We start from the raw sequence: 20,000 nt of genomic DNA, 5'->3' as shown, positions 1-20,000 counted from the left end.
CTCGGCTGGTACACTTGATTAAAATATAAGACCTACATCATTTTCACAAAGACAAGATAAGGGAGAGACACAAGAGCCATCGTATGCAAAGAATGGGTAAAATGTTCAGTTGTATTTTTTGAAAAGATAAAATATGCATGTTAAAGCAAATATGAAATAAGTTCTGATAAATTGTTAGATTAATAAACAGTATAAATTCCTACGTTATAATTATCATATAATTATTGTATCTATCGATATACTGACGGCATCTATCTTGAGTTGTCGTCAGGATGTTTAATTCTGTATACAAAATATTTTGCTTGCCTACGGAATGTCTAAGTGTAAGTAGCGGGATGTGCAGCTAGCTGCGTTTGGCTTTTCACAGCCCTGAGGGCAACTTCTATCTAACATTCTATTTAATGTAGTAGGCCGCAGTCTTGGAAACGTAAATACTCACACAATAAACATACGTAAATGTGTCTAGTAAACTGAGAGTAATTGAAAAAAAGATATGGCCATTAAAGTATATATTATACAAAACTAGTTTATGACGCACAATTTGGCTTGGTAGTGCAATGTTATGTAAGCCACCTTTTTATTTTGCATCAATTTAGGAAACATAATCATTTTTAGACGATGATTTTTTTATCATATTTTACTGATATAGGTTAATTCTATACATGTAGTCTAAAAGAATGACGAAAAACGCAATTTTTTTTTGCAAAAATATGAATTTGTCCAGAAAAATTTTGGCGGGAAATATCATTGGCACAAGTACTGTACTGGTATACAGACATATAGAATGTTATCGCAAGTGTTTAGGCGCCAGTGCTTTCACCTGCACACTAAAAATTGAAGATTTGGAGTAGCTACATGTATCAAATAACGAATGAATGAATAGTGAATAGATCCAAGTACGAAACTATACAAGTTTACGTTTGATGTTCGAGCAGTTGTCTTTCATCAAAATTATGGACTATATTTGACAAGCGGGAAAATCACTCCGCGCGTCAACAGTGCCGAACGTAATCAGTCTATCCTGAAATACACACCTTGACAGGAAGCCAGGCATAAACTTGTCGTCTCCCGAAAGTTGACTGAACTATTCATTCTCATTAATTTTATGACTTGATAGTATTCACAAATCTTCGTTTTCTCTGTGACCGGTTGTCACTACGCATGAGCAAAAGATGATTTATATGTTTAGTTAATGAAACTGAAATTTAAGGCGACATTGCATTTTATCCAATATTATAAGGCAGTTTATGGCTCGAACCCCAAATCCATAATATGACCGCCGCCGCCACAACACTTTCAGTGTTGACGTCATTATCCGTTTTTTGACTGATCACTACCGAAACGACCCCTTCATCATTTTGGTAAATTCATTATAATTCACACGCCCATCGCCATCTTGGTCCACCTGGGCTATCATTTGGGTCAACTCCTCGTCAGTAAGTCTAAATCCCATTGACCACGTAGCACGTCTTAGTTCGTCCCGGCATATAAAACCGTCACCATTTTCATCGAATTCTTGGAACGCTTCGTACATCTTTTTGTCTGTAAAGAAGACATGAAAACATTTCGATTTTACAATTGACATGACAACATTTTATCTATTTTATCTACTAATGGCATAGTAATAATTTAAAATCGGGATTTCGTGGAGTGCTGATTTTAGGTGCGGACCCAAAATTCAATTTGATTGGAAATATTGCACAATATGGGTACTGTTATCTACACAAATATGTTTAACTACATTTTATTCAATACTGTGCAGGGTGTACGATATTATGTTTAAGTCATTGTATCAAACAAAATAGTTTTTTTTTAAAAAAACGTTCCAGTTACAGCTAATGCAGTTTTTATTACCATGGTAACACAAAGCTCGAGTCACCTACAGTGTATGCTTACACATAGAATATAAATTTCTGGGTGGGGGGGGTTTAGGTGATGGAGAACTAGAGGAGCCTCAGGTTAACCTTCATACGATATTTTCAGGATGTGTACATGTTGGCATTTTACACGTACGCGTGGAGTTTCTCGTGCTCTTTTAAACGGTGAGGCTTAAAAGTGACAACATAGATGAAGAATTGAGTATTTATTTTGGATTTTTATTTAACAAAACATCTTCACTATGGCTTTCTACTTGAAAAAAAAGTCAATGTGAAAAAAAAACATAACCCAAATCAATTTTTTGTCACAGTGAGTTATTATGTTACATTAACGTGAACACAAGTTTTGTCATTGTACATGTACGTACCGGAAGTGATTTGCAAGCAAACCGGGTAAACACTTCCAGTTTTGAAGTAAACTTTAATAAGCAATCAAATTGGGGGATGTGAAGCTATTACAAGGTTGTCACTGATTGGATAACATACACACACGTTATCACTCATCATCAATACAGCCAACAGATGTGCTTGTTTCCTTTGTTTTCTAACCAACCAGAATGAACCTTATAAAGTACTTCACATTATCTGATTAATTAGTTATGCATGCCGAGCTACAATCTGGATGTGACGTAGTGGTTACTTGTGTTTACGCATGCGCAATTTGTGTACATCTCACTAATACATTCAAATTACAAATACATGTATTTAAATACGCGTTTCACACTGCTACTATAAGTCTCCGTGTTATGTATTAAATGGGTAATTATTTCCTTTGCATCATACGCCATTTTAATGTTTTCTGAGTGAGATTACATTATTAACCCTGAAAAGATCTCCATCACCAATAACAAGAATAGCTGTCAACGTAAAAAGGAGCTTAAAAATATTAACTTACAATTTTCAAAAGTGGCAGTGCATGAAATCTTTAGAAATTTCTCTCCACGATGGTCTTTGTTCGAAAACTCTTACTGGGTACATAAAAACTCACATGTTGTTCTTGAGACGGTTAAAAGCATAACTTATTGATGGCACGTATTGATATAGTGTCGACAAATGGCGATATAAAGAGTCATCATCATCATTCATTTTTCCTTCCGCAGATTATCATCAATAACATTACATTTGAAAAAGCTTTTCCTGTGCTTCAGTCATAAAAAGAATGTCTGTACCTTTCCGTAATGTATTTATTGGATTGAAAATATACACAAGGACGGATTATTGAGGGCTTATCGAGATTTCTCTAATGGCAAAAACAATCGATTTTATCAGCTTTAAGAAAATACTTTAGTGGCGGGGATCTTCGAGTTTGCCCATTAGTGGCGAACAAAGAGCATTTTGAGTGGAAATTCGATATTACCTTAGTCTTCTAAATTCGATTACGTTTCGGTGTTGCTGCGTACTTTTAAAGATGACTTTAAGATAACATAGAAATGTCTATGGTATCAATTTTTTCGAAAGATTTCTTTGAGCTGAACATGAATATTTTAAGACTTGTTAATATTAGATAAACAATAATCTGCAACGCCTAGTCAAACACTAAAAACTGACTCATAAAGTCTTGACATAAACAAATACCAGCCCTTTTTAGTCAAAGAAAGTCGTGTCTGTCTGTCTGGCTGTCTGTCCGTCTGTCCATCCGTCCATCTGCCTGTCTCAGTGTCTGTCTGGCTGGTCTGTCTAGATCTGTCGGTTTGTTTGTCTGTTTGTTTGTTTGTCTGTCTGCCTGCCTGCCTACCTGCATGCCTATCTCTGCCTGTCTCTCTCCCTCGCTCTCTCCTCCCTCGCTCTCTCCTCTCTCTGTCTTTGTCTCGGTTTCTGTCTCTCTAGCTTTGTCTCTATGTCTCTGTCTGTCTGTCTGTCTGTCTGTCTGTCTGTCTGTCTCTCTGTCTGTCTCTCTGTCTCTCTGACTGACTGACTGTCTGTCTATCTGTCTGTCTGTCTGTCTGTCTGTCAGCTACCCAGGTTTCCGTATAAATTGTTCATCAACATAGTAAAACTCATGACATTTGATTTGGTTTATTTTTTGACATTGGGAAAAGATATCTCTCAGAAATCCTCGCTAAAAGTTTGACAATGATCAGTTAAGAACCGGCTGCTCGTACACTAATTACATCTCCACGTACACTCCCCTGTGTTAAACTTCCTTTATGTTTCAAATCCTCGAAGACCGAATCGAATAAAGGCTTCGATTACTCCCTTTCAGGCATGAAGAAGTCTATTATTCAATCAATCACTTCAGTTCCTTTATTCGGATTTCAGCTCATTACTGTCAATAATTGGTAAACGATCCAGGTTGCAATCATGTGACATTCATCTAAATTGGGTAAACGTACGGTCAACGTTAAGATTTATCCGTTTGATAGAGCTTTGCCACATGATTGAAAAGGTTATCGGTATTATCACAAATCGGGCATGAAACCTGCTACCCCCAATTACCGTAATGTTGCTGGTAGAGAAATAGTATCAGTTACACTGTTATATCTCTTATAACCAGGTAATGGCAGACATCATGGCTTAGGAGTAGATGACACACAAAGAAACAGACAGACAGACAGACAGACAGACAGACAGACAGACAGACAGACAGACAGACGACAGACAGACAGTCAGCCAGCCAGCCAGTAAGCCAAAACAGAAAGACGGCCAGACAAACAAACAGTCAGCCAGCCACAGACAGACAGACAGACAGACAGACAGACAGACAGACAGACAGACACACACCACACAGACAGACAAACACACACACAGACAAACAGACACTTCAGTCAGACAGAACACACATATTCAATCTCTATTTGTCACTTAAATTTCTACCACATCTCCTTATTATACGTCCCAATCTGTTAATATATTTTGAATGAAATGCCTCCTTTCCTAACACTTAACACCCCTTCTCTTGTATATAAACAGGTACTAAGAATTAACGTTTGTGCTCGCAGAATAAATATGGATTAAAATGAGTATTCATCTATATAACATACATACTGTTGTTTGGCAGAGCTATAGAAAACGATAGGTCAGAGCAAAAGAATGACCAGGCCTTATGCAGGCCTTATTAAGAAAACAGTAATGCGATGATCTGGGATCGGAACATGGCCCTTTAAGTAAACAAGTGCCTACAGTCACTTCACATAATCAATTCCTAAGGGTAATTAACATATACAACGTAATTAACAAAAAGGTTACAGTCCAAGGAAATGTAGTTTCAAATAGAGACTAAAACTCATTTTACGTCCAACTCTACAGTTTCCTATGTCTGTCTGTCTGTCCGCCCGTCCATCCCTGTCCGTTCGTCCCTCCGTCCGTGCATCCTGAACCGTTCGTCCCTCTGTCTGTCCATCCATCCATCCATATATCCACCCATCTAGATGGAGACGGATGGCTGGATGGATTGATCGATCAGATAGATAATTAGACAGACAGACAGACAGACAGACAGACAGACAGACAGACAGACAGACAGACAGACAGACAGACAGACAGACAGACAGACAGACAGATAGACAGACAGACAAACAGACAGACAGACAAACAGACGGACGGACGGACAGACAGACAGACAGACCGACCGACCGGCAGGCAGGCAGACAGAGATAGATAGATAGATAGATAGATAGATAGATAGATAGATAGATAGATAGATAGATAGATAGATAGATAGATAGATAGATAGATAGATAGATAGATAGATAGATAGATAGATAGATAGATAGATAGATAACGGGTCGAGTGATAATGTTTTACAGTAATCAGGGAGCAATAACGTCGAAACATAGATATGATTCAATTATGCTGATAATGATAACAATGGCTACTAGTAGCATTGAAATGTAAGTCGACAAAGGAGAATAATCGAGGCAAATCTTAGAAGCATTATAAACAACAAGCTGTTTTATTTCATGGAAATCTTCCGCAGAACAGTTATGTTGAACCGTTACAGTTATAGTATGCTCGACAGCCAGTTAATTTGAAAAAAAAAGTGTATGACTCTGGGCAGTGTACTAATAAAACTGAAGATAGCTTGAAATGGAAAGAGCCTGACGACACGTCAGGGTCTCGTCATAGATCTGCCTTGCCATTCACTGAATTGCACACGTAACGGCTCAGTTGATTGCCCCTTTTGTGTGAACCAGAACATCAAACGAACACTAATTGAATTGACTGTCCACAACTCTCTTTAATTTTTCTCTCGACAGAATATTGTCTTTGGAGACTAAAGTAAATTTATTTTTGTGTTAATGGCCGAGAATGAGTGATAGCGATGGACAGACACGAATTCTGAGAAGCATAGTGGTTTCTAAGATACCACGAATTGTATAGCGATGACTCGGTCGCGTGGGATGCCTACGGCTAAGTGATCGTTTTAATTTTGAATGTAGTTTAACCCCCCAAGGCAACATCAACTCGTAATGTTAATGCCGTAACCATTTCAATATTGTATAGTTTCCCGCTAAAACGATTTCGGTACTTCTTAGTTTCCCACCAAAATATTCATGCACTTTAGTTTCCCGCAAAAACTATAAATTGGTAAATCATAGTTTCCCGCAAAAAAAATATTTCGGTACCTCATAGTTACCCACCAAAACGATTTCGGTATGTCTTAGTTTCCCGCAAAAAAGATGTTGGTACCTTTTAGTTTCCCGCCGAAATAATTTTGATAATATATTTCGTATTTTGGCGTCATCTTAGCTTCAATTTTATACAGTATTTACAGTAATATTTTTTCCAACAAATGGTGGCAAAATATTACCTTAAAATTCCATGATTTGCAAGAAATTTAAAATAAATGTGTATTTTGAGGGATAGTACACTATTCATTCACCGATACAATATGAGAGTGTTGAGTAATCAATAGATGGTAGCGCAATTCTCTCATAAATCCAAATACATGGCATTACCTTATTCCGATCATATTTCGTTTAGTGGTCAATGTTATTCTTTTATCTACATAGTATTTTGTCAGCTATTTGACGCCGTAATTATTAAGATTTACCGCCGTCGAAAATTGAAAGTGACTAATTTTCAAGCACAATGAACAGTGTCGACTCTATACATTAAATTATGCGTCTCTGAAAATCGGTGTACTCAAAGTTCGAACTGTAGTAGCAGAGACTTATTATGTTATCTGCTATATACGAGATTTTTGCACCTAAATTATCTACGCTGTGTATTTTAGTTCCTGAGATATTGAGCACTTGCGGGCTTCTCATCATTGAAAGAGATATAAGACAGACACACACACAGACAGAGGAAGTGCAGACGGACTCCATTCGTATAGCATCCACCGAACGATACCAGTGCACCAATGATATTAATGTTGACTGGGGGTGGCTGTATACGTGTTACTACAAAACACCCGGCATTGCAGTTCGAAGCTTTGGAAATATGTTAAACACAGACGAGTAAAAACGGGCCTAACACTTAAAATGTTGGTGGTTTTCAACACCTTCGACTGACCCATTTTCCTGATCCTGGTTCACTGTCATAACTCAATCAGACAGTATCCAGGTGTGAAGTCAACGTTGTAGACCTTCAATATAACTTGCATCCTGACACGTCCTCCCATGACGTTTAGCGTGGAATGAAGTTAAAATTAATGTAGTAGGGCCTAAAACACACACGTTTTTCATCATCATGCTTGTCAGTTATTATTTTCTTCGTCAATAACTCCTACTTACTTTGCACTGATGCAGCTTTTTACGTCACGTCCCAAGGTCGATATCACTCGGTACCAACTACTAAATTCTCCCGCCAAAAGTAGGACGGTAAATTCTTACGTTTCTATAATTTTTTGGCACACATTAATTCAATGTTAGACTCATATAAAATAATAATTTTCACTGAGCAAGCGATGTAAAGAATCCACTTTTAAAATTATCGGTTGACGAAGTATCGATCAAATTTAAGGGTGAAGATAAGCTTTCCAATCAAAATTGGACATCTACTAACACTAATGACTCCACAACAGATGTTAAAGTTAATCACTTGTACTTCGTCCACACTACGTCATTTTGTCAAAAGAGTAGGATGAGATAAACATAATTATTTTATTTAATGGCCCTAGCGAACGATTCGTTGATCCATTCATCATTGCGAGCCTCAAATGAGTGCACACTAACGTCAACAACACTGTCGTTTCATGAACATGTTCATCAACATCTTAAATTATCTGAGTTGATTGCTACAGTTGATTTATTCACCATCACGTTGATAATGTAGCGGCCAGATACAAGCAATTACCAAATTACTTCACCTGGAGATAGATTGTTGTGTTCATCAAGCATGACGTTTCATACGGCAAACAACTTAAATAAAGAATTTTAGATTATTCTTCAAGGTCAAATTAAGGTATAGATTTGACAGGCATGGAACAACTATGATTAATGTCTTCAATACTTGGTACTTTTACATTTCAGCTAATATACTTAATTTTGATATTGATATGTAGGTCTACTTTCCACACCTGCATCTAGATGTGACCTGATTGACGAGGGGTTTTGATGGAAGATACACTATGGAGGGAGAGAGAGAGAGAGAGAGAGAGAGAGAGAGAGAGAGAGAGAGAGAGAGAGAGAGAGAGAGAGAGAGAGAGAGAGAGAGAGAGAGAGAGAGAGAGAGAGCGATAGACAGACAGACAGAGACAGACGGAGATAGAGACAGATAGATAGAGCAAGAGAGACAGAAACAGACAGACAGAGAGTCTGAGAGAGAGACAGAGAGACAGATAGAGACAAAGACAGATAGAGAGACAGACAGAGACAGAGATATAGAAAGAGAGACAGAGACAGAGACCTACCGACAGACAGATTGACTGGGAAACAGACAGACTTTTATATATATATATATATATATATATATATATATATATATATATATATATATATATAGATAGATAGATAGATAGATAGATAGATAGATAGTTAGATAGGTAGGTAGGTAGATAGATAGATAGATAGATAGATAGATAGATAGATAGATAGGTAGGTAGGTAGGTAGATAGGTAGATAGATAGATATATAGATAGATAGATAGATAGATAGATAGATAGATAGATAGATAGATAGATAGATAGATAGATAGATAGATAGATAGATACCACAATTTCAGTCATCAGTGTTGTTCATAGTACAGTACTACATAGATAGATAGATAGATAGATAGATAGATAGATAGATAGATAGATAGATAGATAGATAGATAGATAGATAGATAGATAGATAGATAGATAGATAGATAGATAGATAGATACCACAATTTCAGTCATCAGTGTTGTTCATAGTACAGTACTACATAACAAAAAAAAAACAGGTATATGTAGTACATTTACTAGTATAATCATAAATTTAAAATTATCGATGCGTTGTAAAGATGTTGGCAGCTGCTTAACGAATTTCATGCCCACTGCAAGATTGGTTGACGCAATGGTCCGCATCATCGAACATGTCATATTTCAAATGATGTATGTGCAAAAAAGACAGTGTTGGCATAACATCTTAAGTTATTACCATATACCGTATCGTTACAGAAATACAACATTATCTCATTATTTCGATTTCATGTATTATATATATATATATATATATATATATATATATATATATATATATATATATATATATATATATATATATATATATATATATATTATATATATATATATATATATATATTATGGGGGTATGTGTGTGTATATGTGTGTGTCACCTCCATCATAATTAACTATATTCCGATCCGACGTTATGGCATCACAAGGAAGTGTTTGTGTTATTTTATTATGACATTTTCGCGCCATTGTTATGATATTACCTTACCTATGTAAACATGTCGGGGTTAGCAAGGGATAAAGTAAGCTGAGTCAGGATATCGGAATCCATTCTAGCAGGCTTGAGTACATACATGTATTTCTGCCGACTTCCTTAATGAAATGTTTACCTCTGGCGGGTACGTTTTGGATGATGCCGTAAAGAGGTATAATGTGGTTTTACGACCACGATCGGAACCGAAAAAAATGATGTGTGACCTAATCTCAGCTACATTCCTATAAAGTATTGTGAGTATTATTAACGTTAACACTAGATGAAAAAAAAGACGAAGAAAATAAAACACGAAATAAAAGAGAGAATACTGAATTTGTGCTTGGTATGGTTACAGACGGAAATAAAATGAAAGCATCGAGACGGATCGATTATTTGAAACTTTAATCTAAACGCACTTGTCGTTGCCTTAACATAATACCTATTAGACGCACACTTGAATGGTTCTAAGTGGTATCACTAAATCCAGCAGGATCCGCAATCTAGTTACTATGAAAATGCATTTACATTCCGAAAGGATAACACTAATAATCAAACAGATATACAAAGAAGTGTTGCCATGGTTACAATTAGGTATCGAACAAAACATCTGTCGCGACTGTTCAATTAGGGAGTATCATGGTTCATATTCTAAACCTTTCATCTGTGCGTGTTGTCTTATTTTTTTTGTTACGAAGCGTCATTTCCATTCAGTGTGGAATTTGATTTAGGAGTTTAAAGTAAACGACCCTTTCCCGGGAGAGGAAACATATTGTACACGATTGTAGATTTCTATCACTGGTAGTGAATTACAAGTATTAAAGTTTATGAGTTTTGCCGAGTCGACTACAAATTAAGCTACTGATTCAGTTTAGTGCACATTTTGCTTTAAATTGATAGTCATTTTAAGATAATTGATCTAAGTTCAGGTGACGAAATCTGAAACGACTGTTACTGAACTACTGAGACCTGTGTTCTCTTAGCTTTGTATAATAGACTGAATACTGAATTCGATACTTTATATATTTATAATATTGTGGGAATTTGATATGTCACTTAATTGAAACATAAATGAAGAAATTGTATTTCTTAAAATAATGTTCACTCCGTTGGCATAGATATTTTTACTCATTTTACTCATACACCCGGTCTCTCTCTCTTTCTTCCTCTCTCTCTCTCTCCTCTCTCTCTCTCTCTCTCTCTCTCTCTCTCTCTCTCTCTCTCTCTCTCTCTCTCTCTCTCTCTCTCTCTCTCTCTATATATATATATCTGTCTCTGTCTGTCTGTCTCCCTCCCCCCCCCCTCTCTCTGTCTCTGTCTCTCTGTCTCACTCTCTGTCTCTCCCTCTCTGTCACTCTCTCTGTCTGTCTGTCTATGTGTGTCTCTGTCTCTGTCTGTCTGTCTGTCTGTCTCCCCCCTCCCCCCTCTCTCCCCCCCCTCTCTCTCTCTCTCTCTCTCTCTCTCTCTCTCTCTCTCTCTCTCTCTCTCTCTCTCTCTCTCTCTCTCTCTCTCTCTCTCTCTCTCTCTCTCTCTCTCTCTCTCTCTCTCTCTCTCTCTCTCTCTCTCTCGCTCTCAATTGGGAAGCTCTCTAAAAATCGCTGTGTATTAGTATTACATTATAAATTCTCCAGGGTACTAAAGCCGGAGGGCCTCGATTACTACTTGGAAAGGTTTCTGAGAAAAAGAATTCACGTTATGAAAACTCAAATTATCCAAGAATGTCAGACATTACTAACCTATTATATGAATTGTTTGTACGGAAATTACACTTTATTCACGTGAATCCAATCCCTATGTGGATTCGAACACTGTCAGTGAAGATACAATTCCATCATATTTTTATAGCACTGAACATTGCATTTTCCCTAGCCTCTCAGACGGTGATAGAATTAATTCGTTCTTTATACACGTCAATCTAAGAATTCCATTAAAAAAAGGAAACTCACCCTTTCTCTCCTTTTGATCCGACTGCATTATTCTGACGAATTCCCTGTAGTTAACCCTTCCGTCGCCATCCATATCGGCCTGTCGAATCATATGATCCAATTTTCTATCGGAGAACTTTTTGCCGATTTCTTTAACTACGTGCCGTAGTTCGTCTGGGGTTATGTAGCCGTCGCCATTCGAATCAAATTTCATGAATGCATCATAAATTTCATCTTCAGTGACGCGTTTCTCTCCTGTATCTGCAATCATACAAATTGTGTATACATTGAAAGACTCGAAACGAAATGTCCAAGACGTGTCTGGCTCGACAAAATCTCACTAATACTGCTTTGCTACATTTTATCGTCTGTCGTATGTTTACAGAGGTTGGACTCAATTAGTTAGGCCTAAAAAAATTGTGTGGTTTATATTGTCTTTTGAAGTTAACGTCAGTTTCCGCACCCACTATTTCATGCGAGACTTCACGATTTTCGCGATTTTCTTATTATTTTTCTCGAGATACGTTTAAAAAAGGTTAGGGTCGGCGTGAAAAACTAGGTGGGGTCGGGTAACCGGAACCAAACAACTTTTTTTATTTGGCCTTATTAGTCAACTTCTTCCAATCCCATTTTCCTAGTATCACGTAATCATTTACCATTGGGCCTAAAAAATTGTTTGGTTCCTGTTACCCGACCCCACCTAGTTTTTCACTGCCGACACTAAACATTTGTTTACGTATTCTAGTTGTCAGTTTCCGCATCCACTATTTCTTGTGAGACTTCCCAATTATTGCGATTTTATTAATTTTTTCTCGAATACGTAAAAAAAGTTTAGGGTCGATGGGGTCGGGTGACCGGAACCAAACAATTTTTTTTAGGCCTTAGCTAAATGCTAGTCTTTCCCAGGACCCTCTAAAACCAACAACGGCAGCGCAACACAACCATGATAACAAACACTACGATGTAAATATTTTTTAAAATCTGAGTTGTTTCATTTATATTTTCATTCGCAAAGGAAACCTTGTGTTAACAGCAATTGTTGGCTTAAACCAAATAAAACTATGTATCATAGAACGGAGAAAGCAGATATAAAGAAACATTATATTACGAGAACACGTAAGTTGGTTATCGAATCTATCAACTTAGTATGCATATCAGTTATATGTATTTTTCATCGAATCTATCAACTTAGTATGCATATCAGTTATATGTATTTTTCATCGAATCTATCAACTTAGTATGCATATCAGTTATATGTATTTTTCATCGAATCTATCAACGTAGTATGCATATCAGTTATATGTATTTTTCATCGAATCTATCAACTTAGTATGCATATCAGTTATATGTATTTTTTCTTTTAAATGTCGGTACATTGTCTCTTTAGTGTTCTATTTCCTGGACTCCCTTACTTTGAAGTGATTCAATACACCTGACATTTGAAAGTAAGATTATATCACGACGTTTATACCGTCATGAAATTTACATTATTATGCTTACATCGATGAAATCTACATTTACTTACTTTTAAGCTCTAGGCTTTTAAAAATGATTAAAAAAGAAAGCGGTTTGAAATGTACATAAAAACCACTGAAATTAACAACGGGCTGAATAGTTTTAACATAGAGCACGTCGTTACTCGGAAAGATTTGTTCATTTCTGTACACACAAGTAAAAAAAAGATGTTTCAAAATACACAACATCGATTTCCGTTTCTATGGTAACCAAGATTAGTGCATTGTTTGTTGCCGACTCGGATATGTACAAAGTTGCGCTTACACATGTTTCTATGGTAACAAGAACGGTGCACTGTTTGTTGTCAAGATGTTCCTAAACTACAGTCTAAACGTACAGCATTGTGTGTTTCTATGGATACCACAATTATACGATGCTGGGTTAAGTTTTGATAAAAAGTACATCAATTGCACACGCTTTAGTTTTATTTTCCTCCAAAAAATTAATGCAATATGCAAACTCGTGTTTATATAATCAGTAACTCACTTGTCGAAAAGTTCCTAGTTAAGCCCCCCCCCCCCCCCCCCCCCGCATGACTGTGTAAGTTTAGGTTTGTTTCTTAGAATATACAGGTTCAATATTGTGTTTCTATGGTAACCATGATCATAAGAAGATGAATTCATTTTCGTCTAAATATACACCAATTTTGCACACACGTGCGAGTTAAATATCAAGTTTCTATAGTAACAATGACTACATCATTATTTCGTTAAAAGTTCATTTATTACATACACGTGTGAGTTTTGCTTTCCCCAATGATATATAATATAATACGTTCATGTTTCAACGGTAACCAAGGCAACATAATGATGAATTGTTGTTGAAAATTATACCAATTTTGCAAGAACTTTTAATGACGAATTTATTTTCATCGAAAAAATTTAATCTAATATAGTACATTTGTGAATTTCATCCCCCCTCCCAGATATACAGTATCCAGTTACAATGTTCTGTTTCTATGGTAACCAAGACCATATAATAATGAATTACTGCCTGTCAAAAATTACACTAATTTTACTCACACGAGCGAGTTTTGTTTATCCAAAGTAAAATACACAACATTATGTTTCTATAGTAACCTAGACTGTATACAATAATGAATCAATTATTGAAAAGTAAACACAATTGGCACACATGCACGTGTGGGGTTTTCATTTGACAAGAAATGTTATAATATTTCATATATGAATTGTAAAAAAAATATCTTTTGATGTGGAAACACAATGAAACGTTCCGCTGTCGTTTAGTTTATAACTTAATGTTGTAGATATTTAACGATCAAGCTGTCGACTGCTATTTCCTTGATCAGAACGCCTAGATGTAAATCAAACAGAATATAGGAGTAACCCTTATTTAGTATTTTTACGCTCGGTAGGGTTTGATCCGAGAAACCGTCGTTCGATTTTCACTATTTTGGCCGACATATAGCGATGAAATTGATCACGTGAAATCCGATGTCATAGTTTTCATAACAGTGACTCACAGTGGTGATCACCATGGCAACGTACCGATCATAACTCCACAACAATGAAATGAAAGATAGCCGGCCAATTTAATAAATCCCGAGCGAATCGTTATATAGAGGAGATGAAATGTGGGAAATATTTTTAGTCAATGTGTTTGTTGATTAAATTTGATGAAGACGAAAATATATTAAAACTTGTCTTGTTTAGTATTCTCTGGGAACACGATTTCGAATGCCTATTCTATCCTGACAGGAAATAGATTACATTCGGAAGAAAGTGAAATGAACACATACGTGTTATTAGAAAAGATGTGGGTAAATGATGGCACGTGTTAGTATTATGACAGGTTGCAGTGAGTCATTCATTCAGGATCTGGTGTCTCGGTCTGCTGTTATTTTTCAGATCACGATGATGTTGACATGTACATCCATCAGTACTATTTTCTATGAATTTGAAATCAAATTCTGTAGGGTGCATTGTACGGGTATTGTGTGTGTGTGTGTGCGTGTGTGTGTGTGTGTGTGTGTGTGTGTGTGTGTGTGTGTGTGTGTGTGTGTGGTTAATCATACCCGTGGGGTGTTTTTAATAGAGCTATAGGTCGGGTGGTGATTAGATATGTGAGAAAGACCGGGGGCGTTATAGTTCTTGTTTGCAATTTAGAAGTATACAGCCATCAATGCATGAATACGGGTCACCAAGAGCAGTGTTTTAACTAAACAAATTATCAATTGTGCTGAGTATCAGATGTCGACTTCCTGATTCAATACTCTGAGTAATTGACTGGACTTTCACATTCGTCAGACAGTGTATTAAACCCCGTCGCCAAATATTATGCGATTGGAACTATCGTCAAAGATGTACTACTACTACTATAGTACTAGTATATTTAGCGATTCGACAGCTCGTATACCTGACACGCCAAGTCTGACTAATTAGGTCGAAGTGAATAATTGCAATTTCTGATGCCGTCGGTTCACTTCCGCTTCGTAATATGGACAACATATTCTTTGAAGGGGAACGTTCTTGTAACAATCTCCACTATTACTGGGTGACTATAATACACCACGTCTATCTATCACACGGTCGAGGGTTGCTATTTTTATGACAGCTGGATGAACAACAAAACGATTGAAACCTGAAACGGTTGGGTACGATACAGAGGGCACATTAAAAGTTGACATTTCGTCTTGTAAACTCTCATCTTTCTGTAGTTCGTCTGTAACCCCTGCCCCAACCACCACCACCACCACCACCACCACCACCTACGTCACAATTATGTTCGTCGGGATAACGTTACAACACTTACCTTGACCCGAGGTCTGTTTTCCGGAAGAGCATCCCATCTTCCATTTAAAAAAGTACCAAATTTAGTTGTAATTTTCCGTCACATGTAGTCCTGTGTCGTTTCACATATTGATAATCTTAAAGGCACAAATACAGAGAAAAACTAGTGGTGTCTGTACGTACACGCCGGTGACACAAAGCTTACTAATGGAGTATGCCGTACAACACTCTCTGCTCAGACAACCCCACGTGAACTCAATCCTTCTACACTAAACGCTCGTTTGTTGGAAAGCGCTACAGGTTTTTGTCAACAATGTTGGCTTGTGCATCGCCGTTTTTAACCAACCGGAGACACGGTATGAACTGACGTCACGTGCTGTTCAAGATGTAACGTAAAACTTGATAGGTTTCGTGACCGTGTGGTGGAGTAGTCGTCCCCAGTCTTGTTTTCTGCTACCAAAGATGGCGCACTCATTATTTCGATTTCAAGTTCTCTCGGCGACCATGCCATAAACGTGAACGCTCGTTGGTACGTTGGTACTTCTTGTTCCAACTTGCGTACATTCCTTCCTCCTAATTGGCGTAACACACATACAGCAAAGAGAAATTTAGCTAACAATAACAGAGACTTATTCAATGAATTAAATTTCCTTTCGCTTTTCCACATCATTAAATATGAAGTGCTATGCGAACATTTTGAAGTATACAGAGGAATATTTACAACATGTAGCACATAAATAACAAATTCACCAGTCGTGTGTTCGTACTTTCTTTGGTAAAATGAAAATAAATTGGCATATATTGAAATATTTTGTAATAAACAAGTACTTTATTTCCAAAAAAGATCATTGGCCAAATCATCACCACTCAACAACTGAAAATAAACTATCAAATAAATCAAGGATAGAATATGTATAAAAATAATAAAAAGGGTATATTTTTATGTTAAAAATTTATTATACACATATATATACACATGTGTGTGTGAGTATGTTTGTTTGTTTGTTTGTTTGTATGTATGTATGTATGTATGTATGTATGTATGTATGTATGTATGTATGTATGTATGTATGTATGTATGTATGTATGTATGTATGTATGTATGTATGTATGTATGTATGTATGTATGTATGTATGTATGTATGTATGTATGTATTTATGTATGTATGTATGTATGTATGTATGTATGTATGTATGTATGTATGCATGAGTGTGTGCGTGCATATACTGTATGTACGTAGATACGTATGTACACACTTACATGCATGCATGCATATACATACATACATGCATACATACACACATACATACATACATACATACATACATGCATGCATGCATGCATGCATACACACACATACATACATACATACATACATACATACATACATACATACATACATACATACATACATACATACATACATACAACAATAGCTTTTTGTTAGCATACTAAACACTAATTCCCCTCGCCCCACTTCACGCTAATAATAACAAAACGATCCCTAGCGTAATCAACTTAGAGTATTTCTGAGGCTAGCAACTCGAGAAAAAGTGCACTTATCTGAGATGAGGTGTCGCACTTTTCTGTTTTATTCACCAAATGAATTGTGTACCTGAATGAAGGTGAGAGATTGCCCTACTTGTAAAGATGAGGTTATCTGTATTTATAAGAAGTGCGTGTGTAATGGACAATGTATCAGTGAAAACTCTCCGTTTTATCATTCATAGAGTGGCAGTTGTAAATGTACGTCTGTATGCCTGATTAACTCTAACCACTCGTACCAACCATCACTATTATCCACTTCTTTCGTTTTCAGGCAATCAACACCAATCATTCTGTGACATCCATGCTAAGATATAGTAAATCATTTTGGAAAAATGTCAGAGTGGACGTGATCGGCATTTAAATTTGTGCAGATGCAATCACACAAACACATTGACTGATCTCCCCCCCCCCACCACCACCACCACCACCACATCCATCCATCCATCCATCCATCCATTCATCCACCCATCATCCATCAACCATTCATTCATCCATCCATCCATCCATCCATCCATCCATCCATCCAGACAGACAGACAGACAGACAGACATCCACCCCACCCACACACATACATACATACACACATACATACATACATACATACATACATACATACATACATACATACATACATACATACATGCATGCATGCATACATACATACATACATACATACATACATACATACATACATACATACATACATACATACATACATACATAAAAAAAATGCATAAGGAACTAATAAACCAGTCCGTATATATAGCTGTTAAATCCGACGTTTCGAATAAATATTCTTTTTCAAAGGAAAAATTGGCGAGACAGAGAAATGCCAGGTGACAACCCGAACATTTCTAAATATAATGGAACAAAACCGCGCGTGATATAAATAAACGGTTGTACGTGGGATAAGTTCTTAAATTCGCACGCACCTAATAGAACCCAATAGAATACGCCTGAAATTTAAAAAATACCCAATAATCATGATATTTAGATTGGGAAAGACGAGAATAATATATTAATTCCAAGGGGTTCCAGCGTTCCAAGACGGAAAATGATTTCTTCTTCCTTCAACCTCAAAGCTTTCTCATCACCAGAAACCTTACAAATTCCTGAAATGGACATATCTGATACATTATGATCGTTTGTAATAAAATGCATAGATACGGGATAGTTACGATTCTTTTGTCTGGTCAAACGGAGATGTTCCACGAAACGATCACCAAGACGACGTACAGTTGAACCTATATATAGAAAACCACATTTTTGACATGTAATGCAATACACTACATTAGTACTAATACAAGTAAATCTACTTGTAACTGGCACACTGTTCTTAGGGCCAAAAACATGATTAGTATAATAATGAAACGACATGTACCACATCGAGTACGATCGCACGGAAAAGAACCAGCATTAACTTCCAATTCACGTTGTTCTGTACGTACCACCATATCTCTACGACTGGTATCACGACGCCAAGCTGTTAATGGTACTGCAGGAAACAATGAATTGGTAACCCTATTAGAACGTAAGATATTAAAATGCTTGTATGCAATGTCTTTAACTCTAGTTGAAAAGGGATGGTATGTAAGAGCTAGTATGGGACGATCGTTGTTACTCCTCTGATCATGTGATTTGATACAAGCTTCCCTAGACAAAGATGATACTTTATGTAAAGCCGCGTTGGTAACAGACATAGGATAACCACGTTGATGGAAGTACGTGCAAAATTCAGCAGACCTTTTTCTGAAATCCAAATCACTACTACAAATACGACGTAAACGAAGTAATTGTGAATAGGGAATGGAATCTTTACACTTATTAGGATGTGATGAACCATACTGCAAATATGAATGTGAATCAGTAGGTTTAGTATAAATAGATGTACATACATACATACATACATACGCACGCACGCACGCACGCACGCACGCACACACACACACACACATACACACATACACACATACATACATACATACATACATACATACATACATACATACATACATACATACATACATACTTACATACACACATACATACAACTTGGATTTATATTGATTATTACGCATTTAATACAGACCGTACAAAAATTACAATTCTGATATTATAACAAACATAGTAAAATAAACTACAGGTACGTCTAAATCTAAGATGATTATAGCGAGGTTGTTAAAATAGTATAAATATATAGTACTGTACGTTTATGACAGTATAATATGTACACTGGAAACATGGGCAAGATTTCGCTCTCTTTCTCTCTCACTCTATCTGGTTACATTATTTACACTTACGAAAATGAAAACTGTGGTATACAGTGCCTTGGTCATACAAAAATAAGGACAGTGTTAAAGAGCTCAACTCTCCTTTCGGAAGAACTCCAACACGTTTCGGAAGCGAAGGCTTTGAATCAATCTTTCAAAAATTTGCGAAAATAAATTTCGTTTTTCATATCAATGCATTTTTTAAAAATATTTACAGAAAACTTTCGATGTTGTAAACATCTGTGCCCAAAAAAATGTTGTTGTTTTTTTACGGAAGTATGTTAGTTCTGCTAGCAGACGATTGTAGTTTATGTACATTTT

At 36.5% G+C, this 20,000-nt stretch overlaps 2 protein-coding genes across 2 annotated transcripts in view; both read right to left on the bottom strand.

Moving 5' to 3' along the window:
• Positions 1-16,201, bottom strand: part of LOC144445524 (uncharacterized) — an 18,001-nt gene extending 1,800 nt beyond the window's left edge. The window contains exons 1-3 of the mRNA XM_078135113.1: positions 15,883-16,201; positions 11,617-11,856; positions 1-1,542 (exon numbers count right to left, since the gene is read on the bottom strand). The exon at positions 1-1,542 is cut by the window's left edge and continues 1,800 nt beyond it. Of these exons, the coding sequence (XP_077991239.1) occupies positions 1,334-1,542; positions 11,617-11,856; positions 15,883-15,919 (486 nt within the window). The 5' untranslated portion in view covers positions 15,920-16,201 and the 3' untranslated portion in view covers positions 1-1,333. The remainder of the gene's footprint in view (positions 1,543-11,616; positions 11,857-15,882) is intronic.
• Positions 16,202-19,466: 3,265 nt separating this feature from the next.
• LOC144445666 (neo-calmodulin-like) overlaps positions 19,467-20,000 on the bottom strand; it is a 5,802-nt gene continuing 5,268 nt past the window's right edge. Inside the window, exon 4 of the mRNA XM_078135301.1 lies at positions 19,467-20,000. This exon is cut by the window's right edge and continues 877 nt beyond it. The gene's annotated coding sequence lies outside the window, so the exon portion shown is untranslated.

Source organism: Glandiceps talaboti, chromosome 14 (assembly GCF_964340395.1).
Source record: "Glandiceps talaboti chromosome 14, keGlaTala1.1, whole genome shotgun sequence".
Lineage (NCBI taxonomy): Eukaryota > Metazoa > Hemichordata > Enteropneusta > Spengelidae > Glandiceps > Glandiceps talaboti.
This window is presented reverse-complemented; position numbering and strand designations above follow the sequence as displayed.